Source organism: Artemia sp. Qi Xiang Cuo, chromosome 9 (genome assembly GCF_049724085.1).
Source record: "Artemia sp. Qi Xiang Cuo chromosome 9, ASM4972408v1, whole genome shotgun sequence".
Classification (NCBI taxonomy): Eukaryota; Metazoa; Arthropoda; class Branchiopoda; order Anostraca; family Artemiidae; genus Artemia; species Artemia sp. Qi Xiang Cuo.
Genome location: NC_142802.1, coordinates 45,832,947 through 45,845,856, shown reverse-complemented (window position 1 = coordinate 45,845,856; position 12,910 = coordinate 45,832,947). Strand labels below are relative to the sequence as shown.

Genomic DNA, 12,910 nt, shown 5'->3' with positions numbered 1-12,910 from the left:
GTCCTCCTCAAAAACATAATTTCTATCTGGAAATCAACTAGGCTGAACAAAATGGCTGTCTCAAAATTTTGATTGGATGTGAATGGGAAAATGGTGGGCGTGGAAGGGGTGTTAGTTACCTTCCAATCACTTTCGATTATTAAAAATGGCACAAGCCCTTTCAATTTCCAATCAAATGAGCCCTTTTCGAAGTTTCTACGACAACTTCTTCGATACGAAGTGCCTGGTATAAAAGAAATACAAGAAAAATAAATAATGCATTGTGCCCACATCGCTCTTTACTTAGGCAGCGCTATTGCGCTGCCAATGATTTCTGTTCGTTTTAAGAAAAAACTTATATGAATTTATCCTGATTGTCTTAGGTTTTAATATTGTTCTTTAATTTTCTTTGAGAAAAATAAATTTTTGTATTTTATTTTCAATTAATTTTTGGGATTTTTAATCGACATAGTTTCACTATATGTTGGCATAGCAATATTTTCATCTTCTCTTTTTTTTTTTTAGTTTTTCTGCTTAAGAGTTAAAAATATTGGCTTGTAGGTTAATTTTAGACAAAATTTTATAATTTAGTCAAAGTTTCTAATCAATAGTAATTTTATCAAATAAATATTTAAAATCTATATATATATATATATATATATATATATATATATATATATATATATATATATATATATATATATATATATATATATATATATATATATATATATATATATATATATATATATATATATATATATATATATATATATATATATATATTTGCAATTAAATATTGTCTAGATGGGCAGGGGATTACTTTTCACAAAATTTAAAAATCGGCGTAATTTTTTGCCTTCTATTAGGCAGAAGCCATACTGGCCCTCATCCTCAAGATTATCTATCATTTTAATTTTTTTAAATAATCTTTGTATTATGTATAAAAAGTTGTTTACTGTTTCAATAAATACATGTCAAAGTTCTGTTCTGGTGTCTTCACTGTACTCATAAAGGTCCCCTTGGTCCAGTCTACTCTATAAGTTTGACGCCTATCGGCCCATTTCGCAGTTTCACAAATTGATTCTACCCACTTTTTAAAAATATTTTTTCTTATGTTGATAGCCGCTCAGAGACAGAGGATATTTGGACGTTATATCAATGCAGCAATTTCTTTCTGTAAGTTTTGTCTTCATTAAGGTTCCTTCTCTCTGTCTACATGCCCTGTAAGCCTGAGCCAATCCGAAAAAGACAAAATTTTGGGCCAGTATCAATTGTCACAAATACAACCGATTTTCGGGCATAATAAGCCGATACAGAGAAAAATTAGCTTCAAATTTGTTCGCAGCATAGAGAGTAGCATAGCCAAGAAACTTATGAATGTTAGGGATCTGATGGGAGGTATGTATTTTGGTCTGAAATGTTAACATTATTTTGCTAACCTGGTTAACTATATTGTCTTTTAATTAACATCGTTATTACACAGCCAATTGATTTGGTCCCACAGAGACTTCTCCGATACTTCTGGGAAAATTTAAGGCAAAATATATTTAGACCTTCTCTGCTCCATCCCCAGGGCCACTCCCTCGAAAGAAACACCTTGAAACTTTCAACTTGATCTCCAGGCCGTTCCCAAAATATTGCAGACGGGCTATTTCGATAACCTGCCAGCACACAGTGTTTGTGAATAGATGCTTCGTCAAATCCTACTAAACAATTGAAACTTTATGTCTCATAGCAACCTACAGTGCAACAGCGTATAAGTTGATTGAAGAAATAACACATTTAGAAGTTCCTCTCCAACAAAAAATTTGAAGACCCCCTAGCCCTACTCCTGCACAACCTGAAAGTATCAACTTTATTCCTCAAGCCGTTCCCGAGAAACTTCAGGTAAAATATTTTGATAATCTGGTTACATGTAGTTTTGATCTAACTCTAACCTCTCCCCCGAATCACGTCCACTTGCTCTCCCCTTCAATAATCCCTGAAAGTTTCAACTTAATGCCCCAAGCCGTTCCGGATATTAGAGATTTGCCATTTTGATGACCTGCTTACAAATGGAGTTTTTTTATTTACCTCGCTACTGAAGTACGCATAGATTACAAATCTCGTAGAATATAATAGTTTAAAAACGTTCTAGCGACTCGCAGAAAAAACATTTAACCTTTCCTACTTCCCCGACATAAAATCTGAAGCCCCTTGCCGAATCCTACCCTTCAATTCCCCAACAATACCTGAAAGTTTTAGCTGCATATATGCAATTTAAATTGCCTAGATAAACATAGTCTATTTGGATTTACCCCTATTTACCTCAAGTCAAAATTTTGGTTCTCCTGATTCTAGGGCTGTATCCAGGATTTTTTTTTTTCGGCAGGGGGGGGGGCAAAAACTTAAACTGGCTCAAAAATCTGTTTATATACATTTTTTTTACTTTTTTAGAAGCTAGAGCAACCCCCCACCCTTGGGGGGGGGGGGTGATGGTAGACCAGGCAAGAAAAAAAGACAAGAGCATGGTTCTGGTTGACCTCTGGTCACTTTTAGCTCATAGAAGTGGCACTTGAACGTCAATTTTCGATCGAATGGGCCCACTTTGAAGATTATACGATCACCGCTTCGATGCAAAGTGGATGGGAAAAAATATATAAAAAATAACACATTGGAGGTATATGACTCATTACTTAGGCAGTACTCCAAGGCTGCCTCTAATGCAAACTAACTGAAAAAGCTAGCTTATCCTTTACCATTATATTTCAATTAAATAGGCAAAACATTAACACAGAAAACATCAAATTAATGCTGACAAAATTAAAAGTGAAATTGTAGATCATGCATGTTTTTGTTTTCTTGATCTTGTTCCAATAAATAGTTAACTTGATGAGTTGAACGAAGACAAAATATTCCGAATCGAAGGGTCATCCACAGTCAGTAATTTTTCTTTTCTTTTTTTTTGTCTTATAATTTTTATTTGGCGAAACATAACAGGTTTATAGATGAGGACATCAATTGTTTCACTTCCTGTTTAGCTGAAGAGATTTCTACTTTAGCAATGATTCCAGGGGGATACAAATCTTCAATTCAATTGGATTAAATATTGAAATATTCAGCCCAAAATACTAAAAATATTACAATATGTAGTACTTAGAAGTTTCGAAGAAGCCCAGAATTCAAGAACGTATTCAGAATCTTTTTTTACAAAAACTTAAAAAAAAACATCAAAAATGTTATATTCATTTTTGTTACGTTTTTACGAGACGGACAAACATTTCAAGGGGGGGGGGGGGTTAAAACCACTTACCCCCCCCTGGATATGGCCTTGTCAGAATTTCTCTCAGTCCAATCCACTTTCTTACTTACTCACTCAGTTTAGCCTAAATAACATACTTAGTTAAAACAGAAGAAGAATATTCAGAAAAGAGCAGAATGAAAAAACTAGCCATGATATATGAATAGCCTATTTGGTGCATACGATAGTCAGTCTAAGCTAAGATTTCCTAATGGAATTGAAGGTTTTGGTAGTAGGCATTGCAACAAGTTTACGAAAGTGTTTTTGTCTTCTTTTTTTTGTGTCTTATTTTGAGAGCTGCTAAAATAACCAAGAAATTGACTCCTAAAATGAGACCAAGTTCAGCCAGTTCTAAGCAGGCAGGCACCTTTCAGAGAGGTAAAAAAGAGTTACAAATGAATAAATACCACACCTTCGTAGCCCTAACATGAGAATCTGTTTTCCTATTTTCTCCATCCTCCTCCTCTCGGCATTTTTTTTATTTTAACTGACGTAAATTTTGAGGGATTTCAATGAGCCCCTTCATTTTTCAGCCAGATTTCAGCAAAGGTAGCAAAATTATCATACAAAACTAATTATTAGTCTAATTCTAATTCACAGAGCTGCAAAGACAAGTTTTACTTATACCTTTTGACAAGTATGGCTGCAAGCTACTTACCCTAAATAGTAGTCGTTTGTCTTCTTTTTTTTTTCTTTTTTTTTTGAAGTTACTGAGAATTTATAGCAAGATGATTTTATCTGTTAGAATTTCTTAAGAACCATCAAATAAAATCCACTCTTCTCAAAAAACATCAGAGCTTACCATTCAGGATATCAATTGCAAAAACTGGATTTCATTATTTTCAAACGCTGTTTTTTTTCTTTGGGGATCAAATTCATGCTAACTTTCATGCTATCTGTATTGATTTTTGTAGATGGGAAACCCTCACCCTCCATTTCGATAACATTGCCAACTCTTTCAGTCTATAGTAACATATCCATTCAGCTCTTTTTTGTTTGGAAACAGAACAGATGAAAACATTAAAAATAACTTTTTCTGAAACCATTGTAAGTTGAATGCTTTTATGAAACCAAATCTAAATATACTTGTGATTTACTCAAACCACTTACCCCCCCCCCCCCTGGATATGGCCTTGTCAGAATTTCTCTCAGTCCAATCCACTTTCTTACTTACTCACTCAGTTTAGCCTATATCACATACTTAGTTAAAACAGAAGAAGAATATTCAGAAAAGAGCAGAATGAAAAAACTAGCCATGATATATGAATAGCCTATTTGGTGCATACGATAGTCAGTCTAAGCTAAGATTCCCTAATGGAATTGAAGGTTTTGGTAGTAGGCATTGCAACAAGTTTACGAAAGTGTTTTTGTCTTCTTATTTTTGTGTCTTATTTTGAGAGCTGCTAAAATAACCAATATACTTGTCTAAATATACTTGTGATTTACTCGGGTCAGGCCAAAATGTGAAGTAAACTGAGAAAATATAATGCCAAAAAATGTGATATGTAAGATAGGTGTTACAGAACGAGCGGGAAATTTATTTTAGGATCAAACTTCTGGTCAGACGTGCATTTTACCGTTATTTCGCAAAAAATAACACACCCCAAGAAGGAGAAGTCTTTGACAATATTTCCCCTGTGTTCAGAGGCTCTTTACCGGGTATGCACTAGGTTAGAATTTCCCGAATCTAAGGCAAAACAGGATTTGAATCGTATTAGATTCTTGTCATAAAACATATTTATTCTTGTTTTGACATGGAATGAAAACATACCTCTGCTCTATAAATATATCAAGGAGATGATCCGCAAGCCATAAATTCTTTTGTGATACATCTCCACCAGCAATGTTCCGTAGAAGACTGAACAGTAGCCGCTCGAAATTAGCACCTCCAGCCCTGCTTATCTCCCGTGTAAGCCAAATCAGTTGTATTCGTCCAATGTCTGTTAACTTCAGGTACTTCTCCGTGGATATTTGATTTAACACGTTGATGATAATCTGGAATCCGTCTCTGGTTATCAGCGAGAGATCTCTATAGCTCTGAAAAAAAAAAAAAATCAGATTACGATCGTAGTTTCTGAACCATATGTGAGGAAACAACAGCATGAGCAAAGAGCTGCATATTGATGCAAGATAATTCAAGCTTCAATGCTAAGGAAAGCTGTTCTCTTTTTGATAAGAGAAGATAGAAAGACATTGAAAAAACGGTTCAAAAAAGCACAAAAAGCTAAAAGCCTATCTCCCGTGGATATTTCCTGCCAATACTGCCGAACGTAGATAATTTCGGAGACCACACTGCCTTTCCATGACGATAAAATAAAAGTCCAAAATAGGGATAAAATCCTTTTTAATAGACAGTGTATAATAAATTTCACAAAAAATACCAGATATTTCGGTCACATATACAGTGACCGTCATCAGTAGTAAAACTTTTACTACTGATGACGGTCACTGTATATGTGACCAAATTATCTGGTATTTTTTGTGAAATTTATTATACACTGTCTATTAAAAAGGATTTTATCCCTATTTTGGACTTTTATTTTATCAATACGGAACGGGAAAACCCCAAAATTCTTTTCAAATGGAGACAAGAGCTGCTACTTCAGTTAGACAGAAAAAGCGATCAAAGACGTTATTTCCCGCAGGATTGCTGAAAATGGAAAATGGAGACTAATTAGTTGCGGAAAATTTATGTTTGAATGTTTTCGCAACATACCAAATGGAAAAAAAAAATTGTTGATTTTTTATTACCTTAGAGTTTCTGAAATATCATAAGCACCAGCACAGAAAACGATTTTTTTTTTTTACCAACCTGTTGAATTTTTCCAAACCCAGGGTTCATGTTTATACACAGCTGAAATTTAGTGTCTTCCAGAAGGACGACTTTCCAGGAGAAGAGTAGCTGACGTTTTAAAAGAAGTCCAATACAAGTCCCAGTATCTTGATTTTTTATTTTAGTGTCTTAAAAAACTGACATAAGGGCTTTGGATTTGTTTTTAGAACAGTCCTCTCCTGTCCCATTTTCTGGGAGTTCCATTATAGTATTTGCGTCTAGCCCTATGATCTTCTTTTCAAAGATGCCTTCTAGAATGAATATTTATGTGATAGTTGTCTGCATGTCAAAAATAATACTAACTTAGATACATGAAAGGCTTTATAACTTCGTGGCAAAACTTCAAAAAATAGTAAATGAGTACTGAAATTGATAACATTGGTTTACTATTAAATTGAGCCAACTAAAAAAAGAAAAGAGAAAGTGTCCAAATCAGAGCAGCCAAGGTTAAATCACAACAGTTAAACCTTAATATGAGTGAGGCTGCTGCGTATGAGATAATAATCGAATTCTCTACTCAGTCCCGTTCTTTCCTTCAACTCTGTATGAGACAGCTGACGCAGGGCGGCACAACAGAACTTGTGCACCTGTTTAACTTAAATGGCACCAGTAAACAAAGTGATGGGATATAAACGACGCCGATCCAGTTTCGTCTTCCTTTATCTGTTGTCTAGTGAGCAAGATGAATTGTCACACGAATCATATTTCTTTTTTATCAAACTCCGTGTTTCTCTGATTAGAGGGCCATAATATCCAAAAATACATCATAACCAGACACTTAGTTATCTGGTGAGCTTAAACCCAACCCCCTTTTTTCTTATAGAAAAGTAAGATGCATAGCAATTTGATATGCATAGAACAAAAAAAATAAATAAAACGGGTCATCTCGAGTTTTTCTCATTTCCACTTCAACTACGCCTATCAATACAAGATTTCCAACTGATTCCTTATTTTGAGCATCTAATTTTTCAAACTTTTCAGAAGCTCTAACAGAATTTCTGAAGGGCTAGTGGTTAGCATCAAAATGGGGGCAATTGAATTTTTTTTTTGTTGAGAACCTGAATTCCAGGACTTCAAATACCCAGATTTTGAGACAATGACAATGCATTTCTTTGAAAATACTTGTATTTCTTTTAATATTTTCCAAAAAAATTTAATTATATTTTACAGCTGCCTGCCATGGTGAACAATTACTTTCTGGACAAACTCCCTTTGAAATTTGAAAAAAAAGTAGTAGAGCCAGTTCAGTGAGACTTTCAGAAATTAGCTCAAATTTCTAATTCTGTCTCTTTGTGTCATTGATCTAGCTCAACAACTTATCTTTATAATATTAAAGAAATTTGACCGGAAAAGGATTTTTAACACTGCCCTAAAATCAAAAACATTAAGAAGCACTTGCCGTTGCATTTCGAATAATGCTAACATCTAGAAAAAACTTGCTTTGGTCAGGCAAATACTTCCGTAAATTCTTGACAAGAAAGAAGAAAGCAATACAATAACATTATATGCTATGCGTTAAGCAATAATGTTATAATCTATATGTATTAACTCATTTAATGGTTGAAAGTAAATGACCACGATTAATAAAAAGAAAAGACAAATCCATTGATTCAAGAGAAAGATACGTGTTTTGAATCCTCTTACTCTTAATTCCTGTCTTCATCTGACTTTTGAGGCGAAGTTGGCTATGTGACGTCGAAATCAGTAACCAATCAGGTGCACCAAAAATAGGGTGGTTCTGGCCCAACCTCCATCAAGGCGTGCATCGATTGGTCATCAGTTTTAATGGTACGTGCCCAACTTCGCCTGAAAAGGGCAAATGAAGAGGCGGCTTTACTATAATAAACTGAACATAGATCATCAAGAGTTAATTTCTTCTTACCAGGAAAAGAAATTACGTTTTAATAGCTCTGAAAGAATTTGCAGTTTGACTACAAATTTTGAGCAAGGAAAGCAAGATCGGACGCAGATGCAGCAGGATGTTTCAAAGGGAAACTGGTAGCCATATTATATTTAATCAGGGAATTGGCACAACTAGTGACTATGCTAAATAACATCCATATCATTACCGGGCCGATAAAGGTAACGCTCTGGACACCTAAAAAGACTAAGCTCGGCCACTAGGCTAATCTAAAAAGACTAGCTAGGGCCACTAGGCTAGTCTAAACAGACTAGCTAGGGCCACTTGGCCTAATTTTTAATTCAGTGGCGGAGCCAACTCATACACTCTTGGTCAAGGCTCAAGCCTCACAGGCCCAATGCCGCCACACCAAAAAAAAATAACAAAAAAAAAACTGATTATTGGTAGGAGGTACCAAAGATGGATTTGCCCCCGCCCCTCCCACCCTTATCATATACTTTGCCGGCTGTATGACTCTTCCCTTCCCTGCTATGTCCTCCAGCTTAACATTTAACTCACAAAAAATCTCCAGCCGATGTCTAATCCTTGCTGAACATTCTTCTGCCAGAGGCATCCTTGTTTCCACGGCCATTTTACTTTTTGGCGAAAAGAGAATCAGCCCTCCAAATACGGGCAAGGCGCTTTCCAAAATTTCCAATTCCAGTAAGGGCTTCAGTCAAAATTCATTCTTTACCTTTTAGCCGAAGTACGTGTTTAGTCAGCGCGGGATTAAACTTTAGAAGCACTTCCTTTGTTTCATTACATCCCACCTTCACATTTCAATTCTATTCCGGTCTTCCAATACTCTACCTCCTTATCGCCGCTTTTCAACAGCTCTGGGAGATGGGAATGAAAGGTTCTGGTCCCTAGCCTGTCAGTGATGTTCCAGTCTTGGCTGCTTCATCTGCTATCTCATTAACTTCAACCCCCGAGTGTCCAGGGACCCACATCAGGGTAATTCTATTTCCTTTGATTGACAGACTATTCGATGATAACATTCCAACTCACTTCTTTACTAGCTCTTTATTTTCTGAAGAGCCTCAAGGCATGCTTGATTATCATAGGCAGCACTGCCTAAGCATAAGAACGATGTCGGCACAATGTATTATTTATTTTTGGTTCTTGGTCTTAGACCAGGGCACTTAGTATCGAAGGAGTTGTCGTAAAAACTTCGAAAATGGCTCATTCGATTGAAAATTGGAGTGGCTTTTGCCCTTTTTAATAGTCAAAAGTGATTAGAAGGCAACTAACACCCCGTCCACGCCCACCATTTCCCGAAACACATACAATCAAAATTTCAGATAGCCATATTGTTCGGCATAGTTGATGTCCAGATAGTAATTATGTTTTTGAGGAGAACATTCCACCACAGCCATCAGGGCAAGGGTTGTAAGTTATACCCTGGAGGCATACATGTTTTTTTTGTATAGAAAACGTTGTCGTAGAAACTTCAAAACAGGCTCGTTCGATTGGAAATTCAAAGGGCTAGTACTCTTTTTAATAGTCGAAAATGATCAGAGGGCAACTAATCCCCCTCTCACGCCAACCTTTTCCCCAAACACATCCAATCAAAATTTTGAGATAGCCATTTTGTTCAAAGTAGTTGAAAGGTCTGGAAATTAGGTCTTTTAGGATGATAACTTCCCAACATCCCTCAGGACAAGGGTTGTAAGTTATGCCCTGGGGGCATATGAGGTTTTTTTATAGAAAGTATTGTCGTAGAAACTTCAAAAAGGGCTCATTTGATCGGAAATTGAAATGGCTAGTGCCCTTTTTAATAGTCGAAAGTGATTGGAAGGCAACTAAGATCCCTTCCACGCCCACCATTTTTCCAAACACATCCAATCAAAATTTTGAGATAGGCATTTTGTTCAAAGTAGTTGAAAGGTCCGGAAATTATATTTTTGAAGATGGCACTCTGGGTTGTAAGTTATGCCCTGGGGGCATATAAGGTTTTTATTGAAAGCGTTGTTGTAGAAACTTCAAAAGGGCTCATTCGATTGGAAATTGAAAGGGCTAGTGCCTTTTTTAATAGTTGAAAGTGACTGGAGAGCAACTAACATACCTCTCACGTCCACCATTTCCCGAAACACATCCAATCAAAATTATAAGATAGCCATGTCGTTCAACGTAGTTGAAATTTCTGGAAATTAGGTCTTTGAGAGTGACAACCCCCCAGCCCTCAGGGCAAGGATTGTAAGTTATTCCCTGGGAGCATATAAGGTTTTTATTGAAAGAGTTGTTGTAGAAACTTCAAAAGAGCTCATTCGATTGGAAATTGAAAGGGCTGGTGCCTTTTTTAATAGTTGAAAGTGATTGGAGAGCAACTAACATCTCCCTCCCACTTCCACCATTTCCCCAAACACATCCAATCAACATTTTAATTTTGTTTAAATAGCCATTTTGCTTAAAGTAGTTGAAAGTTCTGGAAATTAGATCTTTGAGGATGACAACCCCCATCACAGCCCGCAGGGCAAGGGTTTTTAATTTATGCTATTGGGTCAAGGTATTTATAGAAAGCGTTGTCCTAGAAACTCAAAAAGGGCTCATTGGATTGGAAATTGAAAGGATTAGTGCCCTTTTTAATAGTCGAAAATGATTGGAAGGTTTGACACTTTTATAGTAAAGATCGATGTGGGTACAATGCATTATTATTTTTTTCTTTTTTCTTTTTTTTTAAGACGAGGGCACTATGTATTGAAGGAGGTGTCTTAGGAACTTCGAAAATGACTCATTCGATTGAAAATAGAAAGGGCTAATGCCCTTTTTAATAGTCGAAAGTAATCGGAGAGCAACTAGTCCCCCTCCCACGCCCACCCTCCCTTTATTTGCCCATTATATTTAAAAACTAAATGTTGCCTCAAGATTAAATCAAAAAGCACTGTGTTAATGCTTATTCCCAATAAGGCATCGCAGCAGTATTCCAAGAACGACTGAGGGTATTATGTTCAAACTTTCGAGGCTACTTCTGCTCTTAAAATCTAGCTAAATCAAGATAGTGTAAATGTATTCAAGCTATCAAAGAAAGTAAACAGATTTTTTTTTGCGAATGGTATCAAGTTTTCTATTTCAGGTCAACTAGAGGAGGTATGAAACTAAATTAAACACTACTATTTGTGTCTGGATTTTTAAAAGGGTGTATGTTATTAAAAATTGCTAAAAATTGGAAAAAGGTAGTATAGTAAAAGTAAAGGGTGTAAATTGGTTTTGTATTTTGCTTTGAAAAGGGGAATTTTATAGTTAGGATGATGAAAATTTTATATTGAAATCAGTTTTTTTTTTTTTATTTCAGAGGTATAAAGGAGGAGAAAATAGAAGAAAAGAAGTTTTTAGTGATAGTATTTGATTGAAAATTGTAATTTTGTTGAATGTATTTATCAACAAAAAAAAAGAAAGGGGAAAAGAGAAAAAAAGAAAAAATAAAGAAAATACAGGATAAAAATACAGAAAATGATAAAGAACACTAAGACTCCTCATTAAAAAGGTTGAACATGCTAAATATTTATAGTAGCATACCTTGTCTTCACCAATTATGTTTGGCTACCCATTTTAAAAATAAAAAGACGTTTTTAAATTATTACAGGTGACATTGAAGTTTGAAATTTAGTGAAAAAGATTATTATGTCACCGAGAGGAGAGGAGGTCGGATTTATATATAAAAAAAAATTGCTGAAAATTTTTCTCCAGCATAGGCTACAAATAACAGGCCAAACTATAAATCTTAAAAAAACGAAAATATTTAAAGAATTATTTTCTTTTTCCCTGAAAAGACTGTCAATATAAAACGAACAGAAATGAATTATAAAAAAAATTCCACAAAATAAGTTTTTCAAAGAAAAGTAAAGAACTCCGTTAAACCAAAAATGAGCAAAAATAAAATCAAATAATCTACCAAGCGTGAAACTACCACAAATCAGCTTCGTTAAATGAATGAAACCAAAAACAAACAGAAATTACAATAAATAATCGAGTGAAACTCAAAACGAGCAGAAATTAACATGAGTAAGGCTCAAAACCCCTATGCCTTCCCAAGGCCATTGCACTTTACTGAAAAAAATACAAATGATTGTGAATTTTTCAGTAAAGTGCAATTATGTTCTGGCCTTGGAAAGGCATAGGGGTTTTGAGCCCAACTTATGTTAATTTCTACTCGTTTTGAGTTTGACTCGGTTATTTATTTTCATTTCTGTTCGTTTTGGGTTTCATTTATTTATCGATGCTGATTTGCGGCAGTTTCACGCTCGGTAAATTTTTTTATTTTATTTTTGCTCATTTTTGGTTTAATGGAGTTCTTTACTTTTCTTTGAAAAACTTATTTTGTGGAAAATTTGTTTTAATTAATCAGTTAAAATACAGATATTTCATAGTGTACTTTCTTTCTGCATCTATTCCAAACATTTCAGCTTGGAAAATCGTAGCCAATCTTCCTAGATGATAACTAATCAGCTCCTTCTCCAAATCAGGTGTGTTCCGGTGCATTATTATTCCAGTTCCCAAATTCCCATCAAAACGCGAGCCATCAGTGGAACAAATTATTGTGTTATTCTAGTGGATCATCTCTACCTACTGCTCCACTTTTTCTATATCCTTTATGGCGATATGAAATAACTTTTCAGGTTTTACTTTTGGGATGATGTTACCCCTAGACGTCTGCAGCCCCTGGCACTTAAGCATCATTGAGTTACAGACACCAACATGACTTTTAATTTTCCCATTCCGTATCTGCTGTCTTTCCATCCACTGACCACTGTCAAGCCTGACAGCACTTTTTACTGCTTCTTTTTCTAGAAAAACTTCCATAGGTTGAAGTCCTAGAATTAGCTCCATGGACGCCGTGACTGTTCCATGGAATGCTGATGTTAGCATTAGGCATGCTAGCCTTTGCACCCTTTTTAACGTGGTTTTGTGGTTTTTT

The 12,910-nt window shown here is 35.3% G+C and overlaps 1 protein-coding gene across 1 annotated transcript in view; it reads right to left on the bottom strand.

Annotated features, from left to right (window-relative positions):
* IntS3 (integrator complex subunit 3) overlaps positions 1–12,910 on the bottom strand; it is a 123,120-nt gene that overhangs the window by 95,938 nt on the left and 14,272 nt on the right. Inside the window, exon 3 of the mRNA XM_089094056.1 lies at positions 5,034–5,299. Within this exon, the coding sequence (XP_088950182.1) occupies positions 5,034–5,299 (266 nt within the window). The remainder of the gene's footprint in view (positions 1–5,033; positions 5,300–12,910) is intronic.